General features: G+C 40.5%; 4 protein-coding genes across 5 annotated transcripts in view; 2 read left to right on the forward strand and 2 right to left on the reverse strand.

Moving 5' to 3' along the window:
• kcnj9 (potassium inwardly rectifying channel subfamily J member 9) overlaps window positions 1–9,526 on the reverse strand; it is a 16,914-nt gene extending 7,388 nt beyond the window's left edge. Inside the window, exons 1-5 of one of the 2 annotated variants that reach the window (XM_034886843.1) lie at window positions 9,044–9,526; window positions 7,910–7,998; window positions 7,521–7,855; window positions 5,627–5,840; window positions 2,515–2,716 (exon numbers count right to left, since the gene is read on the reverse strand). In XM_034886843.1, the coding sequence (XP_034742734.1) occupies window positions 2,515–2,716; window positions 5,627–5,840; window positions 7,521–7,818 (714 nt within the window). In that variant the 5' untranslated portion in view covers window positions 7,819–7,855; window positions 7,910–7,998; window positions 9,044–9,526. Of the gene's footprint in view, window positions 1–2,514; window positions 2,717–5,626; window positions 5,841–7,520; window positions 7,856–7,909; window positions 7,999–9,043 lie in introns of those variants that run through there. The other variant, XM_034886844.1, reaches the window with a different exon arrangement.
• Window positions 9,527–9,992: 466 nt separating this feature from the next.
• eif3f (eukaryotic translation initiation factor 3, subunit F) lies at window positions 9,993–14,094 on the forward strand. The gene is made up of 8 exons (XM_034886920.1): window positions 9,993–10,256; window positions 10,692–10,762; window positions 11,542–11,621; window positions 11,710–11,847; window positions 12,018–12,109; window positions 12,723–12,859; window positions 13,085–13,198; window positions 13,899–14,094. The coding sequence occupies exons 1-8, from the start codon at window positions 10,145–10,147 to the stop codon at window positions 13,974–13,976; spliced, it is 822 nt and encodes a 273-aa protein (XP_034742811.1). The 5' UTR covers window positions 9,993–10,144; the 3' UTR covers window positions 13,977–14,094.
• A 515-nt stretch (window positions 14,095–14,609) lies between these two features.
• On the reverse strand, window positions 14,610–15,541 carry LOC117953676 (MICOS complex subunit MIC26-like). Its single transcript, XM_034886938.1, has one exon. The coding sequence runs from the start codon at window positions 15,472–15,474 to the stop codon at window positions 14,887–14,889; it is 588 nt and encodes a 195-aa protein (XP_034742829.1). The 5' UTR covers window positions 15,475–15,541; the 3' UTR covers window positions 14,610–14,886.
• A 195-nt stretch (window positions 15,542–15,736) lies between these two features.
• dnaaf6 (dynein axonemal assembly factor 6) lies at window positions 15,737–20,608 on the forward strand. Its single transcript, XM_034886939.1, has 6 exons — window positions 15,737–15,980; window positions 16,273–16,333; window positions 16,463–16,568; window positions 16,869–16,965; window positions 19,947–20,032; window positions 20,266–20,608. The coding sequence occupies exons 1-6, from the start codon at window positions 15,882–15,884 to the stop codon at window positions 20,393–20,395; spliced, it is 579 nt and encodes a 192-aa protein (XP_034742830.1). The 5' UTR covers window positions 15,737–15,881; the 3' UTR covers window positions 20,396–20,608.
• The last annotated feature ends 138 nt before the right edge of the window (window positions 20,609–20,746 follow it).

Consider the following 20,746-nt stretch of genomic DNA (forward strand, 5'->3'; position numbering starts at 1 on the left):
TGTCGCACTGTTGCTTGCTCTGTAGGAAACTACTAGAATTGTTGGGTCCTTGTAAATTCTGGAGTGTGGTCTAGACCTGCTCTATCTGTAAAGTGTCTAACACTGTCTATACAGCACCTATATTATTCCACTAATTTAGTATTACTCTTCTTTCCCACTCTTTTATTCATCATTCTCATTTCCTATTTTTCAGAACTTTCATATGTTCATACTGTTCATACTGTTCATATTGTAATATAATAACATAATACTATTTTATCCCAGTACCCTTGCACTACGCACATTTAAATAATTGTATTGATCTCTTCATTGCACTCATGCCTCTATATTGTTTCTGTTAACAGTATGTATATATTGTGTATATATTAGTGTGTATATTTCTGTTTTGGTTGATATGTATGTGTAAGCACAGTGTGAGTAACGATGCTCCAAAGAAAAATTCCTCGTATGTGTCCTCATACCTGTGAATGAAGCTGATTCTGATTCTGATTCTGATACTATAAATAAAATTGAATTGAATTGAATTGAATTTGACTACAAATCTGAAAGCCAAGTTGATATGCTTTCCTATTTTGTTTTTTCTTTTTCTTTCTATGTGTCACTGTGTTAGACTATCTGCACACACAGTAAGTCCTCACCTGGGTCAGCTGTAATTCACTGTCAGTATGTTAAGGATATTTTTCTATGATTATGTCCAGTATTTTTAGGATTCATGAGAAAATGTGGGAAAATTTGATTAAGAAGTTATTGTGTAGGATGCAGGAAGGGAAATAAAAAAGATATACAGTATGTAATATATATTTAAAAAAAACTCAAATAAACACATTAATCTTCTTTAATAATAATATGAAAGAGCCCGTATTATACTCCTTTTTGGCCATATTTGTACTCTTGGGGTCTACTAGAATGGGTTTACATGCTTTGATGTGCAAACATCTTATTTTACTTATACTGCCCATTGCTGCAGCTCCTCTTTCTGAAAAGCCCTGTCTGCTCTGAGTGGTCAGCAGGCCAACTCTGTTGTGATTGGCCAATTAAATTCAAACAAGCCATTTGGCAGGCTGTACAGTGCATACAGTATGAAAAACTAGGCTGGGTCACTAATTAAAGAATGTGGGCGAGGAAGCTCCATTTGTTGCAAAATATGTTTTTTGTACTTTGTACATCTTATTCACACACAAAAAAATATAAAAGTCACTAAAAGACATGAAAAAATCAGAAAAAGCATAATAGCGGCTCTTTAGGAGGGCGAAAGACGCTGCTGCGCGTCCAAACGATGTTTGACAAAACTCCTACTCAAAAAGAAATATTCCAAAATTTCATTTTAAACATTTCAAGCAACAAAACAATTTGTACAACACATCATACTGTATGTGTTGTAGGTTTGTTTTCAAAAGAGATTTAGGTAAAATTTCAGAAAGCCAACATCAACTTTTCAACTTTGACGCCAAATTATCTCTTTATTAAAGGTCCCATGTCATGGTGCTCTTTGGATGCTTTTATTTAGACCTTAGTGGTCCCCTAATACTGTATCCGAAGTCTCTTTTATATAGACCTTAGTGGTCCCCTAATACCACATCTGAAGTCTCTTTTATATAGACCTTCGTGGTCCCCTAATACCATATCTGAAGTCTCTTTCCCAAAATTCAGCCTTGGTGCACAATTACAGCCACTAGAACCAGTCCTACAATGAGCTCTCCTTAGTATGTGCAATTTCTGAGTCTGTAGCGTTTGAGGAGGAGGGGGGGCTTGACTAACTGCCACTTTGCTCGTTTGAAAGCCATGATGTCTCTCTCTCATGGGAGGGCCAAATTCTCTGGGCGGGCAAAGCAGAGAAAGGGGAGGTAACCTTGTTCCTTATGACCTCATAAGGGGCAAGATTCCAGATCGGCCCATCTGAGCTTTCATTTTCTCAAAGGCAGAGCAGGATACCCAGTGCTCGGTTTACACCTATCTCCATTTCTAGCCACTGGGGAACCATGGGCAGGCTGAGGGAACTCATAGTATTGTTAAAAAATCCATACAGTGACATTTTCATGCCATTGGGCCCTTAAAACGTTTTGGCCTCAGCACAACAGAAACCTGAGTTTCTTCTGAACCTTTGAATTTAAAACCCATGTGGATCAGTTATGTGCAAATACCTTAAAAAGTTACATTAAAGAAGAAATAAACGCATTTAAACCTCTGAGGGTTAATCATGGTGCATATTATCGTCAAAATAATCTGAATCTGATCATGTTTGCTACTGCTTACTACCAATTTCTTTTCTTTTTTTAAGATTACTTTTTTAGGCATTTTAGGCCTTTATTTTTGACAGGACAGCTTAGATATGAAAGGGGAGAAAGGAGGGGAATGACATGCAGCAAAGGGCTGCAGGTAAGAAGAACAGGAAACAAACCCGCTGCCGCTGCGTCAAGGACTGAGCCTCTGTATATGCCCTACCAGGTGACCTACCCAGGCGCCCAACTACCAATTTCTGAAAATGATCTTCCCATTTCTCGCCTCGGAGCTTACCATGAAGGCATTGACCATTGAGCCCAGGATGGCCTGCAGCAGCAGCAGCATGGTGCCAACTGGACACTGGTCTGTGATGACTCGGTGCCCGTAGCCAATCGTGGTCTCCGTCTCGATGGAGAAGAGGAAGGCCGAGATGAAGCCGTTGACATTGTTAACGCATGGCGTCCACGTCTCGTCCTCCAGATGGTCCAGATCACCCCTTTTGGAGGACAATAGTGTGAGAAAGAGAGGGGTGGAGGGTGAGAAAGTGGGTTTTTGAGAAGGAAAAATAGACAGAGGGTGAGAAGATTTATATTTTTAGAACAGAGGTGCAGAAATATATGTATGACGACTCGTCTGTCCCTTTAAATTTACAATCTCCTTTACACTTCATCTTATAATGAATAGGAAGTAAACCCTCATACTGATTAACCTGACATTAACGCTGTCACTTTTTCTCGATGCTGCAAACACAGACTTTTCCCATCATACAGTATATCATCACACACAGCATCTTTACTAACAGTCAGAGTCTGCAGATTTTCTTTCAAATGATTGGCTACACAGGCTTATGTCCCTGATTAACACAGCTCCAGCAAGTGAGGGAGAGCTAATTGATGAAAGTGGTATTAAGTCATTTTCACGATATATAACTTTTTATTGACCTGAGTTGGTGAGCAAGGAATTACAATAACACTGACATCTTTCTGGCACAGCTTAAAGTGGCCTGTAATTGATATCAAGAGGTCATGGTTTTACGAGACAAAAGCGTTAGCTAATTAGAGCGGGGATCCAGCAGACACATCAAGTGAAGAGGTACATCATGATGAAATACACTTATATTAATAATGCTCAGTCATCTGTTTTGGCTGAAAAATGGGCCGTTTTTTTAGCTGTTGTTGCAGGAATGTCTTGCAATGTTGATCACTTACACAGCATCATCCTCCATCTTCGAGCAATTAAAAAGGTAGTGCTACCTCGTGGTGATTTTATTACAGGACATTTTGGGAAATGTGATTATTTGCTTTCTTGCCAAGAGGTGGATGAGTCACCTAGCTTCTTATATCATTCTGTTGTATAAAGCTAGTGCCAGGAGAGGGTTAGCTTTTACCTAGCTTTAACCAATGACATTTAACGATGAATCCAGCTTATTTAAATAGCTCACGTTATTGTATTGTGTGAATAGTTAATTTCATTTAATATTGTATGTGCCGTTTACTTTTAGGTAGTTGCTCAGGCACTGAGGGTTTGGGTTGTGAACAGGAGGGTTGCTGGTTCAAGTCCCCTTACAGACTAAAGTGTGGACTGGTAACTGAAGAGATGCCAGTTCACCTCTTGGGCACTTCTAAGGTGAACTTGGCAAGGCACCGAACCCCCAATTTTTTGGGGCGCCTGTCCAGCAGTCGCAGCCCACTCACTTTGACATCCCACCATTAGTGCATGTAATAGGACCTGAGTATGTGTGTATAATTCAGGCCTGTGGGTAGTGTCTTCTAACAACACAGTGAAAAATTTAATTTCCCTCCAGGGGGTCAATAAAGGACACCAATTTTCTTTGTAAATGAATAATGTATCATAAATAAATACATTTTCTACCTTAAAATACAGGGGGCATGGATATAGACACCCCTATGTTTAAATCACATAGAAGCAGGCCAATTTGAATTTTAAAAAGCCAGTTATTTCATGGATCCAGGATTCTATGCATCCTAATAATGTTCCATTGGCCTTTGGAATTAAAAAAGCCTAACATCATCCCATACCATATATACAATGTGTCTGTGTCCGGACAGCAGCCGACAAATACTAATCAGCAGCGTGGTGTAGGTGTGTGTGACGACCGTAATCTCAACTCAGAACAAAAATGGTGGACATGATGAGTCCAATCACCTTCCACCTGTATTTTTTTGAAAGAGCGTGACCAAACAGACCAACAGTTTCCAATGACTACTTCTCTGATGCTTTTGTGAAGGAGAAAAATCTGGTACGTAAGGTTAGGTAAATTTAGCTTAGCACAAAGACTGCAAACAGCAAGCCTTGCTCTGTCCGAAGGCAAAAACAAATCTGCCTAACAGCCCTTTTGAAGCTCACAAACACGTTATATGTTGTTTTACACCATAGTATTTTGTATAGGCTAAACAAAACTAAGCTATCCATCACCTAGCTTCATTTTTATTTCCATCTAACTCTTGTCAAGAAAGTAAATAATCACATTACCCAAAGCAAGTAAGAGCACTGAGCCTAGAGATAAGGAAAGTCTTGTTCTTACGTACTACAAATGCTGCCACAATGTCTGAAAGTGATTTTTAAAATCAATTATGTTTGGCATTTTGAGCTAAAGGGCTTTTCTTGCTCATTGTCACTTGGATTTGGTGTTCAAGCAGAATACAAATCTATAAACTTCTCTATGGGTCAAGACCGAGTCCAAATGAGAAACAGTTAAGACTGAGAAAGATAAGATCAAAATAAGCAACATATTAACTTTAAGTATAATAATTTCACTTAAGTCACATAAAGCGGAAGAGCTACTTCACATTTTACATGTTGAGAGTCTTTTTATTCTGGTGTAACAAGAACATTCTGGACTGCCGATGGAAAATGTTGCATACAACAAGTAACACAGGTGTTACTAAAAAAAATGACATGTTCACCTTCTTGAACTTAAGTTCAAGAAGGTGAACATGTCATTTTCACAACAACAACTTACAGAAGTTGTTGTCCTGAAGAATTCATAGCACAAAGTGCTCGTTATGTCTGTGGCCAGAATGAAAATGATTGATGACTGATGATTGAGGTCTATGATGTAGCCAGGCAAGGACCAATGTCCTGTTCTAGATGGTTTTTGAAATAAACCAATACCAGTTTTTGAACAAGCGCACTTCATCACTTTTTTTGAAAGATGAAGTTACTTTAGATAAAAACATATAGTGCTGGACCCAGTCGAGACCAACTACAATATTTGACAAGTCCAACGGCCGAGTCCGAGACAAGTCAGAGTCCAAATACCAACGAGTCCAAGACAAGTCAGAGACAATAGAAATACATCTTTAGTCCAGACTCAAGTACTACGGCCCTTCAAAGAGATCTAAAGAAATGAACGTCTTCCACCCCCTTTGCTCAACAATCTTACCTACAGTAGGCTATGAGGTACCAGATGGCCCCGAAGAAGAGCCACGTGCCGGCGTAGGCCATGACGAAGACAAAGAGCGAACAGCGCCAGTTGAGGTCCACCAGCGTGGTGAATATGTCAGTCAGGAAGCGATAAGTTTCCCGCATGTTACCGTGCTGCACGTTGCAGCGGCCATTCTTCTCCACATAGCGCTGTCGCTTACGCCGAGTCCGGACTGGGGAAGAGACAGGGACAGAGGGGAAGCAACCCAATGTGGTTACAGACGTTTGAGTTTAAAATATGCATATATGTGCAACATGAGTTTTCGTGCTTTTCGATGCTTTAAACAAGGTTAAAGTCTTTGCAGATGTCTTAGTTTCATAAACTTATGTTCCAGGAAACCCATTCAAAACCCTTTAGCATACTTCAAAAATGTTTAAAAGGCCGCCTTTCTACAATTCGGAAAGGTTTTGTTTAACGATAGAACTCTGACTGCAGTCAGTGAATGCGGGTTGAATCAACAAACATGGAGAGATCTGACGAGGTGCCAGGGGAAAATCAGGTAGAGAGATGTTCTGTGGAGAAAAGTCAGCCTGGTAAATAAGGGATAGATAGAAGAAATGAAAACAGACGGTTGAGGAAAAGAGAGGACATCATCATCAAACACCTGGAGAGGAAAAGCTACATTGGACTAAAGGGAACTGATGATGTTGTTTCTTCATAGAGAGATTCTTTTTAGTATGGGTGTACCCATCCACAACTGAGATTATGACACATGCAGGTTGAAAAACTATTCTGTTCTTTCTTTATTTTTTCATAACCCTGACGACAACAAGGATCTTAATCAGTATGCATCCTACTCAACCTAAAGAGTCATATCTTCAGATTTAGAGCAATAGTTCAACCCAAAAGGTCAGTGTCTCTGCCTTTTCTATAATAAATGTCTGTGAATGGTCCACTGCAGCTTAACTGTTTTCTGCTTCTGGAAGGTATTCCCATAAAAACAATGAATGACCAATTCTTTAATTAAAGTTATTTTTCCTTTTCCTTTGAAAGATGCACAGAGCAGAGGAGAGAAGCTGGGAAGAGAGAAAGCGTTGATCTGGATTCCAGAATCAGCTCATAGCTCCAAATCTCTGAAAGAGATCATTTGATATACCCATAGAGGTCAGTAATGCTGTAGTCTGGCTTGTGGAACAAGGCTGGTCTGCTTGGGTTTTTTGGAGAATGATTGTAAAGATTTGCAAAGAATATGTTTATGGCAGCATTTCCTTTATAACTGGGACATCTTGGGACTGATTGGTGGGATTGTTGTGGACACACACAAAGAGTTACACTGGTAAGAGCAAATGAGGTTCAACCATGTATCAGCTACAACAACACAGACCTTATTTTCTTCTATCCAGGAGTTTATGCTCATGTTGCCAGACCTTACTTTACAGTGCTGTTGAGATAGGTCTGTCATTGCAAGTTTATTCAGTTTTCTCCGGACTTAGACTCAAGCAGCCGTAAAATTTTTTAGTTTTTTTTAAGATATTTTTTCCCCCTTATTTGATAGAGACAGTGCATAGATATATGAAATGGGGAGAGAGAGATGGGGGATGACCCGCAGCAAAGGGCCGCAGGCTGGATTTGAACCCGGGCCGCTGCAGGAATCAGCCAACATGTGACGAACTTATTTACTCAGTGAGCTATAGGCCGCCCCAGCCGTAACATTTTAAAAACATTTTCTTCATCATTAAATAGGACAGGGGGTCACATGCACAGTAGCCTAGTCTATATCGACAGACGTTCCACTTCCAGGGATTGTTTTTCTCCCATCCCTGAATATTGTGTGGACTAGCCAGACTTCCTACGCAGCGCTGTGGAGGAAGGTCTGGAAATGAGAGACTAGGATTCATGCAGAGTGACTCACCCCAGCCGAATCGTCCCCTCTCCTTCTCCGTCCCCTGGGTCTTCTTCCTGGGCTCATTGGCTTGGGCTTCCCGCTCAGCCAGCTTGGCCTGGAAAGATCTGTTCACTTTGGCTAAGGGTGGAGGTGACGGTGTTGTCTCCGTGGTGACAACGTGGCCCAGCTCCCCCAATAGGTTAAAGACTCCGGTGGCGGCGGTGGCCTCAGTGGCCACTTCGACTTCTTCTCCTTCCACCTTCTCCTCCACAGGGAGTGAGAGAGAGTCTGGGCACGAGGGGAAGACCGAGTTCTCAAGCGCCATGGTGTATGTGTGTGTGTGTGTGTGTGTGTGTGTGTGTGTGTGTGTGTGTGTGTGTGTGTGTGTGTGTGTGTGTGTTTGTGTGTGTGTGTGTCAGGTGTTTTAGCGTGTTACTGATATCCTCCCTATGGCAGACTCTGTCCAGAGGCTATTGATTGGATCATTTGTTTGCTTGACTGAAGCCTGGAACATAGGAGAAGAAAGCAATGATCAAATGAAACCCTGTAATGGATTAGCTTTTTTGCAGTATTTCACTAACAAATAAAGAAAGAAAGAAAAGGACCTACTATCAGGGGAACACCACCTACATTATGAATTCAGTATGTTATTTCCATGCCCTGGACGGTTGGGATTGCTTTAATGAAACAACATTTTTCATATCCCAGAATACATAAGCAAGACTTAAGTCTGGAGATGCTCCCTAGACAATCAACGGGAGACTGATGTTGTCTCTTTTACACCCAAATGATGATAATGTTTTTTGGACTGTCTTAGACCATAGGAATAACATGTAGAAATGATGAAAAGGGCATAGTTACCATTTAATTTATTTTAAGATACGTTTGCCTTTTCTACATTCATAACTAGGCCTATAGTTTCTGTTTTTCTAGTAATTCAGATCTGACTTCCTGTCACTGCCTTTTTGAAAATGTCACCCCTTTAAAAAGAAAACTGAGCAAAAAAATGAAGAGGGAAATCATAATGTTTGAGGTTAAATAACATAGTTTTGTAGGCTAAGTGTCTGGAATTAAACGTTAAGAAAGAAAAAATCTCTTACTCAAAAAGCAGAGTGTGGCATATACTAGCCACTTTCACTGTTTATCATGTTTCATAAGCCTGTGTGTGTGTGTGTGTGTGTGTGTGTGTGTGTGTGTGTGTGTGTGTGTACTTACTGCTATGTTATGTGGTTGGTTTATGCTACAGGCCTACTAGGATTGCTTACATAAGTCCCAATTGAATCTAAAACACAGAAATATGTTTTGTGGACAGTGAGACATGGTGTCTCTGACATATAGCACAGTAAAATGGACTCGTAGTGCTCTTTAGCCTTGCATGATGTGCGGACAATTGCGGGATCCACGCAAGAGGAAACTAGTGGCAATCAAGATGAAGCACTACGCATGATGGATGGATCAGAAATAGCCTCTTTTAGTCTGTTAGCCAGCCAATAGGCTGCAGAAACCAAAAGGCTATAAGCCCAGACAGCTAAGAAAGAACCAAATCTTACCTGCTCAGTGTATCAACTTGCAGGCTAGATGTATGAAACCTGGATTGGGCAGTTGACGTATCATAAGAAAAACTAAAATTTGGTCCACGAACGAACCGCAACTAGCAACCTCGGGTCGATCACACCCATTTTTGGTGTTCAGGCAACCAGCGACGAGGCAGCATCAGTCCACTCCTGTTCGCTGCTCCAGGAAAAACAAAGACCACCTCGAGCCGACCACTCAGCATTCACAGTAAATAAAAAAGCGAACACACAATCCTCTAAATGATCACGCATAAAAACGGAAACCTCCGGCAAAAACAATTGAAGTAAAATGATGATTAAGTCATTTGTAGAACATGTGTCGGGCAGTGAACGTGCGAAATGGCAGCAGAATAACCCGGCAGCGTAGAGAGCTCCATCATCATCATCATCTGTGCATCTGATGGAGTCAGTCAGGTGTGCGGCGGAGGATGCTGTCATCAGCCCAGCCCCTAACCCTGGCCGCCCGCCCGCCCGCCTGTTCCTCCGCTGAAATGCTAAGACATTTTTTATGTCATTGACCTACACATATAGGCTATCGTAGGCTATTTAATGTTTGGTTAAAGTAACTGATGGTAGCCTATAGATTATATAGATTTTTTTTTAAATGTTTAAATAAGGGGTTAAGGTTTTGATGCAAGTAGCATTTTACATGTCCAAGGTTGATTCCTGTTTTAGTGTATGCGAATGATTTCAACTGACATGAAGTTAACAAGAGTAGCCTACAGGCTGTTGCCTAACAATGGAATTCCATTGATAAGATCTAGCCTATATAGGCCATAGGCCTACTTACGGGCCTATATTTGTATTTTAATTTGGCTCTTTTGAATGTATTAGTATTCCACGTTCCTTAAAAAACAAGGAAAATAATTTATAAAGATTCCTTTAACTAATTAAACCATTTCTGCTGATATCAGATACAGTCACACACTCACACACATTGTATCATCAATGGTATCAATGACTTGATTATAATTAGCATCCTATTTATAATAACCGCTGTTCGGCCGCCGGCCACTAGGTGATGGTATATGTGTTCATTGAAGCCGAAGTTATCGTCAGTACTCCTCCTTTTCCAAGATGTCGGTGTATGGGCCAGTGGTGAAAATTCACCCCGTCGTTCTCGCTTCTATCTGCGACTCTTACGAGCGGAGAAATGAGGGCGCGAGTCGTGTTATCGGGACCCTGTTGGGTAAGCAGAAACTTGAAATATTTGTAGGGCGGAAAGCCTTTCTGAAAACACAAGGTGACAGCTAGCTAGATTCATGTTAGCTTCCCTGCTAGCGCATGTTGGCTTGGTTCAGTGCAGTAGTAGCTAGCTAACCAAGCTACATCTAAGTAGCGTTAACAACTAGCAGCACCTAGCTATGCAACAGCTGGTTGTTCGCTCAAATGACCATGAAGATGGGAACCTTTGCTATTTGCCAAGTCATCTGACCTTTTCTGATTAATGTATGTACTAAAATTACATCTAGCGAGCGGGATTGAAAGTTGTCATTCGTGTTAACTGTTGCCGTCGTCATGGTTTTAGCATCTTCTCGTACCCTCTTGTTTGCTAGCTAACAATGTGACGGTGGCTAAGGTTAGCATAAAATAATGTCTCATTTGTAACGTGTGTCCCTCTCAGGTACTGTTGACAAGCACTCCATTGAAGTGACCAACTGCTTCTCTGTCCCCCATAATGAGTCTGAAGATGAGGTATGATGGTAAACTTGTTTGGGTTGTTCTATAGGACATCTGCAGACCGAATATTTTGTCAATCACAATAGAGAATTCTAGTAACGTTACTACAGAAGCCTGGAGATTGCAAACACACAATTCAAATAATAACGTTTTATGGACACAAAAGATAGATAAGTACATGTAAATTTGAAAGATACTAAACCAGAAATCTGGACCACACGCTTAACTCTTACTATTTAAATTAATTGTCCATGGTAGTAATCCACACAGTTTTTGTGAAAGTATACCATATATTAAAGGGTTGTGTTGGTATAACAAGGTACTAAGGTAAATATGTCGTGCAAGATAGTTTACTGTTGGACATTTTACAAATATCATGAAGGCAATTGGATATAAGTAGTGAAGGAACTGAACATGGTTGAGATTGTTACTAGGCCTGGAACAGTCATTACATATTTGTCTAAGTGCAGTTCTCAGTTCACAGGCTGTGTATTTGTGATACATTATCTGGGTCACATAACAGTATTGATATAAACCAAAGATGTATTCCAGGATTCATTGAAAACCATAATTTTTATGCAAAAGTAATATATAATTTTTTTTAATTGGACTGTAAGAAACAATTACATTGCAATTATTTCTGAGACAATTAATTGTACTGCAAATTTAGAATTGTTTCAGCTGTACTTGTTACAAAGATTTTCAGACCTAAATGGCTGCCTCAAATTACATTGTTAAAGAGAGGTTTTGCAGAGAAGAGGACATGGGTCAAATGAAATCCTCTTTGCCAACAGGTTGCTGTGGACATGGAGTTTGCTAAGAACATGTACGAGCTCCATAAGAGAGTGTCACCCACTGAGGTCATCATTGGATGGTGCGTCTGATAATTAAATTTGGAATTTCAAAGCTAGAATAAGGGGGAAAAACACTTGTTCTTACCACAGTGACATCTGTTCTCACAGGTATGCCACAGGCTTTGACATCACAGAACACTCGGTGCTCATTCATGAGTACTACAGCCGTGAAGCCACCAACCCCATTCACCTGACAATGGATACTGCGCTGCAGAGTGGCAAGATGAGCATCCGTGCCTATGTCAGGTTGGCTAATCTTCCTGTCAGAGACACTCGCTCTTTGTGTGGTCAACTACTAATTGAGTGTTTAGTTTTTTTTTTTACTTGTTTTTTTTTAACAGTCACACAGTAAACTAGACAAGACAGCAATAAAAAGAAAAATACTGTTTTAATATGCTTGTTTATCTCCTACACAGTGCACAGATGGGTGTGCCAGGAAAGACCGTTGGTGTGATGTTCACCCCGCTAACTGTCAAGTATGTCTACTTTGACACAGAGAGAATAGGCGGTAAGAATACAAACAAAAAAATTGAAATGATGGAAACAAATGCTTCCTGCCTAAATGTCTGTGATTGTGAAATTTGTCAAGGGTGAGAAATATTTTAATTGCAGTATCTAAAAGAACTTAGTGCCAATTTAGGCTGCAACTAACGATGATGTTGCAGCCCAACAACATCATCGTTGTTGTTTAACTATCTTTATAGATTAATCTGCCAATTCTTTCGATTAATCGTATTACTAGCTAAGAAATAGTGAAAAATGTCCATCTTAGTTTGTCAAAGTCCAAGGTGATGTCTTGTTTTGTCAGTCCAAAGCTCAAGGATATAAGTTTAATATGATATAGAACAGAAAAGACCAGGAAGCCTTCATATTTGACAGGCTGAAAACAGAATGTTATTGCCCCTTTTTTGCCAAAAAAAATGACTTTGAACAATTAATTGATCATCAGAATTGTAAGCGAGTATTTGTTTGTCGACTGACTGCGATTAATCTATAAATCGTTGCAGCTCCACAGCTTCTGATTGATATTTCTGGCCAATATCATTTTTCATAAAAGTAGTATTAGTAGTTGGCTCTTAATAGTTGTACTCTACTCTAACAATTGTGTGTGTTTGTTCCAGTGGACCTTCTGCAGAGGACACGTTTACTTCCGAGTCGCACCAAGGGGCTGACCTCAGATCTATCCCAGGTGGCTGGCTCTGCAGCCAGGGTACAGGACATGCTGACCACCATGCTCGCATACATTGATGACGTGCTGGTGAGTATTGGAGCAGTGGGTATTCTGGTGTAATTCTGGCCTAATCCAACATGATTATTCCATTTTTATATGTGTAAAAAATGATTTAGGCAATACCTTCCGCCATTTGTTTTCCTGCTGATCATCCAGCTACTCTTTGTATTGATACATTGATCTCTAGAGATCAATTGTCATGTAATCAAGTTTACGGTGGCTGTAATGCTAATGCTGCTCTGTTTGTCTCAGTCTGGCAAAGTGGCGGCAGATAATAGCGTGGGTCGCTTCCTGATGGACCTGGTCAACAAGGTTCCCACCATCTCAGCCGAGGACTTTGAGAACATGCTCAATTCCAACATTAACGTAAGTGCAGGGTCTTCCCACCAGTTTAATTTTCAGTGCCGGTTTTGGCAATACCTAAGCTGAATGAATGTGAAATGCAGCAAAAAAAAGTGCCCCAAAACAGTTTTAAACACAGATATGGTGATAGTAATGGTCCAAAACAATGTAAAATTACATATTTTTTTTTTATTGAAAAACATTATTTTTTAGGTAATAACCTTAAACCACCCACCGCACACCTAAGCATGCACAAAGCTAGGGAAAAGAGTGCTCCTCAGCTGTTACAAACCTGCATATACATTTCTTTCTCACATAAACAAGTATTTTAACTGCTCCTGATAGTTGGTACCCCCCATTGGATCCCTCTGCTTTGGCCTTCCATTCTTAATTTATTTCCTGCACTCGGGCACATTGCAGACTCCCATTGATTACAGGAAGCATTTAATCAGACTTTGCTTCCTATTATGAGTGCTCTCCTGGCACCTTGTGTGTCATACCTCTTCACTTAGCACCAGTCCAACATACACAGCCATCTCACGAACATAGGAGTTGTTACATCTGTAGTCAGGGCTCTGTCTTTCTGACCTCATAGGCCTTGACTTTTGTTTGCTTGTAACGCGGTTGAAAAAGCATGAGCATGTTTTACGGATGAACCCATTTAACGTCACTATGAATAAGATTGTAATTACAAAATGTAAATGCTCTGTTTTGTTTGTTGCAGGATCTGCTGATGGTGACCTACCTGTCCAACCTCACACAAGCACAGATTGCTCTAAATGAGAAGCTGGTGTTGCTCTGAGGGGATTTCACTGAAGTGATTCATATTTAATTTTGTACACCTTTTTTTTCTTTTCTTTTTTTGGCTGAGATAAATAAAGATGTTAAACAGTCATAAAGTGTAAACCAATGGGGTTCCAGGCATTGTCTTTCGGTAATATTGTAATCACAAATAATGCAATGTAGTTTTTAACAAATGGCTTAGGAACATTACATGACTGGTTATATTGGTAATGCAATCTGTCTTTTTGAATAAATGTTTGATAGCCACTTGTTAGACAGCTCACATTTACAGCTATTAACTCCTTCTGGGCAGCCTTTTTGATGTTTGACATTCTAGGGCTGCCTGCTACTGATTTGTATTATTGATTAACTAGCCAATGATTGTCTTGATAGGTTTATCATTTTCTCTACAATACAGAGAGTAAAGTGTTTGTAACTATCTCCTAATAGCCTATGGTGATCCAATAGTTTTCGTCTGACCACAAATGGTCCAAAACCCAAATATATTGAATCTACAATGAAATAATATTAGGGAGTCAAACTTGTGAAACTTTGCCTTGAAAATATGCTAATTTACAGAATATGAAAATAGTTGGAGATTATTGTACTTTTATTAAATAATTTAATAATTGTAGATAGCAATGCATGAGTGTAAAACCAACAAATGTCTGAAGACTTTAATGGAAGACAGTTGACTTTTAATTGTCAATATAAATATACATTCAAATCAGAAGCGGAGGTTAAGCATTCAACTTGCAAACCCCCTGTAACAGGCCATGCCCAGGCCTGAGTTACATTTGAAGCTTAGTGCAAAAAGTGGGCATGAAGAAGTCACCGATTAGTACTGTCTAGGTAGCGCATGGCATTTTACAGTATCTGGAAAAAGGCTGATTTTCTAATTATTGAGTTACGGAATCACACTGGGATCCTCAGGGTTTAGTTTCGAAGTCGGTGCCTTTTTCAGCTTTTCTCTGATGCATCACCATCTTCTCCAGGGCAGCGTAGCTCTGCACTGCGCGCTCGTACACGGAGTCTCCGCTCGACTTTGCGATGGCCGCAGCCTGTTCCGGGTAGTAGAGGGAGGCGCTCACGGTCATCAGGCCCACCGGGTAGAAGAGCTTCTTAAGCCGGGAGCCTCTGGCAAGAAACAGTCCCAGGACACCGGTGAAGCCGATGACCCCTGCCCGGGGATAGAAGTCCTTCGGGGGCTTCTTCAAGTAGGCGTAGGTGTCATTCCCGCACTTGACAAAACTTTGAACTCTGGGTTTAATTTTGTTATAGATGCCCTGACACCACTCCGTGTATGGCTCTGTTGACTTCCTGAGGGTGGCGACACTCTGCTCCAGCTGACCCGCTTCGGGCTCCACATATTGAGACTTCTGCGGAGGAGCGGTGTACAAAGACAGCTCGTCCCGGAGTAAAAGGCCGGGCGGCTCTGTCTCCCCGTCAGCAGCAAAGACGGTGATCGGCAACAAAAACACAGCTCTCGGCATTGCACTACCTGTCACCTTCAACATGATCCCTGAGTACCAAGCATGCACAACGGTGTCTGAGAAGGGACAGACAACTTACTTAGTTATTCGCTAGTACTCGAAGCGATAACCACGCCCCCTTTAGATGACTTATGACAAACTCTTTTTAAACGCTTTAAAGCACAAATATCAATGGCAAGTTTGTCTTTGGATAGATTTCATTTATATGTCATGATATTAACCTTTTTAGTCCCTGGTTCCCTTGGCAAGTCTGGTCGTCTCCATGGAAACAGAACTTGTAAACAGCAACATTCCAACTCTGTTAGCAATGGCCAGCGTTACATATACAGGCTAACACTAGTTTTTATTGGATAGTTTTTGCAATTTTTTAAGTGTCGTCGATGCGAGGGAGTAGTATTGCTTTTTGGCAGTAAAGAAAGGTAAAAGCTATTATGATGGAGTGTTTTGGAGTATCGTCCGTTCAGAACCTGACGGATCTGTCTGCCTTGTTAGCAACTAGCCAGGATGATGACGATGATGAAGACTTTAGAGTAAGACATTGTACACTCTAATGTATACTGTGATTATTAATTTAGTTACTCTCTGCCTCAATGCTATGCTAAATGTGAATACTGTACGTCTCAAATAAATAGGACTCTTTAAAAGAACATGCATGCTTTTCTTAAAATCTAGCTAGTAACGCTAAATAGTTTGTTTAGTTTTTTTAGTCTTGTAACTTGCTAGCTGTGACTGCAGACCAAGTAGATGTTTGCCATTACGTTTTATTTGAACTACAGCTTAAACTTTTTGTTGGCTTACAATAACATCAGTTCATTTTACCAGAATGTGACAGCACAGCTGGGCCCTGGACACATTGGCCCCCCACCCAAAAACGATAAAGAAGGTAAAGCTTTGTGTTTCTGCACATAGGTAAACAACTTAAAAAATAAGTCCTCACTCATTATAGTAACTCAGGTGGCTTGATGAAATGTACAAACATAATTTGCATGTGTCTTTTTTGCTGTTACTTTAGTGTCAACTGGCCATGTAATGAAAAACAGCAAAGATATCTGGAGAGAAGAAGAGGTGACTGAGGGCTCCCAGTATGATGATCTTGCTGACCAGCGGCCCCAGCCTGAGTAAGACAACAAGGCCAGGGGAAAGGGGTTCATTGAAAGCAGAAATCTCCCACTTAGTTTTTTTTTTCAAAAACTCTCTCACTGAGATTCCACCTTCCCTCATCCTATCTTCTTGATGTTTTTTTTTCAGCCTTAAAGCCAAACTGTTCCTTGTAAGGGTTTAACTCCCAACATGTTAATTATGAAATTTTATTAAGTAATACCACATTTTCCAGTCCATCAACCTCAGCTAACACTCACTTCTGTCTGCTTCTTTCTGTTCATTGTTGTTCCCTAATGATGAAAACCCTTTGTGTTCAGGTATGAAATAATCCTGAAACAGAGTGTGGGGACTGAGGATCTGTTCTTGGGCTTGAACAGAAAGGACCCATCCTCCATGTGCTGTGAAGCGATGCTGGTAATTTATTGACCGCCACATGAGTTTTATACTTCACCAAATGTAATACAATGTGCAAGGATGTGTTTAGGGACAGCAAGAGAGAAACAATCAAGCAAGCTAACAGGATTCTCCCACTGCCAATTGTGGGATGGTTTGTAGAATTCATAAGTGGACAGTATTAATAAATGTTAAGGGACCGTTCTGTATTTATGGTATGGACCACCGGAAAAAAATAGGGGAGGGTCATGTCTTTTTATTCTTTATTAAAGGGAGGGTCATCCATCTTTTTTTAGTTTTGGGGGGAGGGTCACCCAACTTTTGTATCCATGAAAAGGGGCATGTTTAGTGCATACTTTTCCATGTACAGTACATCTCAGTCTTGGCCCCCATCACTGGGTCTGAGCCAACAAAAATCACAATATGACAGTGTTACCAGCCTCCGACCTAGGGGAATCTGGGCAGGTACAAGGCCACAGGCTGGGTGGCACTGTGGATTGGAAAGAAATAGAGATACAAAAATTGTGTCTTTCTCAAGCGCCGGCTGTTTATTTATGACCTGAAAATAATTTGATGTCCATGCCAACAGTTAGCACCCACAGCTAAAGCTGCTAGCAAATACATCCCATATCATAATAACCTTTCTACACAGAACCTGACAACATACGTCACTGAGAAAACCGTATTGGTGATATACTCATTTAGTACCTAACAGAAATTAAAGCAAAGGTTTAAAAATGTATTTGTGGATTGGAAAGAAACGTAGATACAAAAATTGTGTCTTTCTCAAGCGTTGGCTGTTTATTTCTCAGCGCTCGAGCTACCGGCTCCTCGGCAACCCACTACGGTGAAACCAATCAACAGCGCCATCTACCGGCATGAAGTAAAATACATGGCAATGAATACCCTAAATGCAATAAAATAATAACAACAAAAAAACAGGAGGGGTTACCTCTTTTTTAATTAACTTTCTCTACCCATTACACTAGCAAAACGAGATTAGAGTGGCTTTCTTTGAAAATGCAACTCTATAGCTAACTGTGCCACCTGTTGCCAAAGTAGACCTATCGTCACTGACATGATGATGGAATAAAATGAAGATGACCAGCTAAAAGGTTTTCACATTCCTTGTACTTTATTAATCCAACAAGGGGAAACTACACTTTAAAATTAACACTCTGTTGTACACACAGGCCTGAATTACACACACATGCTCAGGACCTATACATGCACTAATGGAGAGATGTCAGAGTGAGGGGGCTGCCCATGGAAAGGCGCCCCAAAAAGGTTGGGGGTTTGGGGCCTTACTCAAGAACAACTTGGCAGTGCCCAGGAGGTGTACTGGCACCTCTCCAGCTACCAGTCCACCGCCATACTTGGGTCTGCACGGGGACTTGAACCAGCAACCCTCTGGTCACCAGCCTAACTCCTTACGGACTAAGCTACTGCCACCCTCTATTTGTGAGAAGTGCCGCTGTCCTGAGTTGAAAGATCATCTTTACATCTTTACAGCTTTACTATCAAGTTAATAGGCGTGTGTGTTTGTGTTGGCAACTGTCCATTTCCTAAGGTTCTGAAATGCAAAAATGAAAATGATTTTTTTTTGACTAGCCTACTTCCACCCACGGAGAAAAACACAAGTTGGTTGTGAGTTGAAATTGTGCAAACAGCAGACTTTTCAAGGCATTTGAGAAGGAAGGAGTGTTAGCATGCAAGCTCCCAAATTGACGCTCGTCTGAGAAATGGAGTTTTGGATAATGCTCAGCTTTGGCAGCATTACCTAAATGCTAAAATATACAATGACTGAGGAAGCCTAGTGACAAGTCCATAGCAGCAAGTTTACGTGTTGAATTTGTTATTACCCATTGTGCTTTGTTGAATGTTTTTAATGTTTTATTGTTGTATTTCATGTGTATTCTAGATTATTAGAGGAATAACTTAGTATTTGAAGTAATGTAATAATGCATTAAGTTTGCATTTAGTTTTTATGATTATTGTGTTTCCACAATAATGGGGGTCTTGACCAACTACCACTTGCGTTTTGAAAGCCATGATGTCTCTCACTTAAATTCTCTTGGCGGGAAAAGCAGAGAAAGGGGATGTTGCCCCTTATGTGGGCAAAATTCCAGATCGGCCCATCTGAGCTTTCATTTTCTCAAAGGCAGAGCAGGATATCCAGGGCTCGGTTTACACCAATCTCCATTTCTAGCCACTAGGGGACCATAGGCAGGCTGGGGGAACTCATATTAATGTTAAAAAACCTCATACACTGACATTTCCATGCCATTGGACCTTTGAGCAAAACCGATAAGGCAGAGTAAGTGTAACTGTTGAAAATCAGATCAGCGTTAAAGCAACACTTTCCAGAACTTTTCCGCCTCTGTCCACCTACAGGTTGGAAGCGGAATTATCCATAACCATAACCATTAACCATTATTCTTATGTTTAATTTGAACTACAGATCTGCTACCTGATCTGGCAAACTTGCACCAAGATAATGTACCTTAATGTTTCCAAAATTGTTTTAGTGGTTCATCAACTCCTTACAGGGGGACCGGCACTTCTGCATTTGCTCTATCGGCTATAACCACACTAGTTTGCCAGATTGGTAGCGGATCTGTAGTTTGAATGAGACATAATGAGACATGATGAGACATTACGACAATGGTAGTGGACAAATCCACTTCCAACCTGTAGGGGGACCAAAGCGGAAAAGTTCTTTAGTGTTGTTTTAAATAAAGAATATTACTTTTTATACTATACAAATACAGAATCCATAAATTAAATGATAATACTTTTACAGTATTAGTTTCTCAGATCCTGCGTTAGAAGTGAAAAAGGCAGTTACATTTATTAATAATAGTAATTAAAAAATAGTCCGAAAATGACATAACCTGGGAAACAACGCAAGTTTAAAATTGGTATTTTCATTGAATAAAAGTGCAAGATTAAACTGTCCACAGTGTACACTATTAAATATTCGGACTATTTCCCGCTCCTAGGTGAAAATCAAACTGCCAGGCACTAAAGCAACAGATGTGGTCCTGGATGTAAAGGAAAAGTTCCTTGATCTACGGACGCTAAAATAGTAAGGGATGCTTTGAAAAAATTCTCTTTCATTTTGAATCCCCTCAGGACAGCGCAGCAACAGTTCAGACCATAAGTTCCCATTTCAAGACATATCCTTTTAATAAGACGTTCACATCATGATCTGAGCTTTGATTGCTGTTTTACAATGCTCTTAACATCCCCCTCTCTTAGATACACACTCCCTGCCCATGCTCTCCAGACCTTTTAACCTGTCTTCTCCCCTCTCTTCAGTAAACTGGGTCTTCATCTCCCACATCCGATCCACAGTGACAGGGGAAAGGCTCAGTTCTTCAGTGAGAGGGAAGAACTGGAGGTGACTCTACTAATGAACCGCCCCATGGATGTTATCAACATGCAATGAGAAAGCACGGCAAAAGTCAACAAGCATTCAAAAAACATAGAGCAGATCTGAGACCAGTGTACAGTGGAGATGACACACACACACACATTATTGAACAAAGAAAGAGATGGTTAGAGAAATGATCAGCATATGCATAACCTCTTTGTTTCCTGCAATTCATGTTCATACTCTGTCCTCACTGATTCCACTGAGAATTAAATATGGTTTTCTAATAAATGTCCCCTTTTAAGTGATGCTTTATTATTGGGTAACAGATGGTTGTAGATGGCAAACCTAAGTAAGCGTTACCCATAATTGTAGGCTCATATTTTATTAATGGTACACTACGGCATAATTTTCACTTGACATGGG

The sequence above is a fragment of the Etheostoma cragini genome, chromosome 12 (genome assembly GCF_013103735.1).
Source record: "Etheostoma cragini isolate CJK2018 chromosome 12, CSU_Ecrag_1.0, whole genome shotgun sequence".
NCBI classification, from domain to species: Eukaryota; Metazoa; Chordata; class Actinopteri; order Perciformes; family Percidae; genus Etheostoma; species Etheostoma cragini.

What these genes read in the sequence shown, in the direction of transcription:
- eif3f (XM_034886920.1), top strand. Translation starts at nt 10,145, where the DNA reads ATGTCGGTGTATGGGCCAGTGGTGAAAATTCACCCCGTCGTTCTCGCT. An exon ending in TGTTATCGGGACCCTGTTGG is followed by an intron (nt 10,257 to 10,691) that starts GTAAGCAGAAAC and finishes TGTCCCTCTCAG; the next exon opens with GTACTGTTGACAAGCACTCC. An exon ending in TGACACAGAGAGAATAGGCG is followed by an intron (nt 12,110 to 12,722) that starts GTAAGAATACAA and finishes TGTTTGTTCCAG; the next exon opens with TGGACCTTCTGCAGAGGACA.
- LOC117953676 (XM_034886938.1), bottom strand. Translation starts at nt 15,474, where the DNA reads ATGTTGAAGGTGACAGGTAGTGCAATGCCGAGAGCTGTGTTTTTGTTG.
- dnaaf6 (XM_034886939.1), top strand. Translation starts at nt 15,882, where the DNA reads ATGATGGAGTGTTTTGGAGTATCGTCCGTTCAGAACCTGACGGATCTG. An exon ending in GACCAGCGGCCCCAGCCTGA is followed by an intron (nt 16,569 to 16,868) that starts GTAAGACAACAA and finishes CTTTGTGTTCAG; the next exon opens with GTATGAAATAATCCTGAAAC. An exon ending in GATCTACGGACGCTAAAATA is followed by an intron (nt 20,033 to 20,265) that starts GTAAGGGATGCT and finishes CCCTCTCTTCAG; the next exon opens with TAAACTGGGTCTTCATCTCC.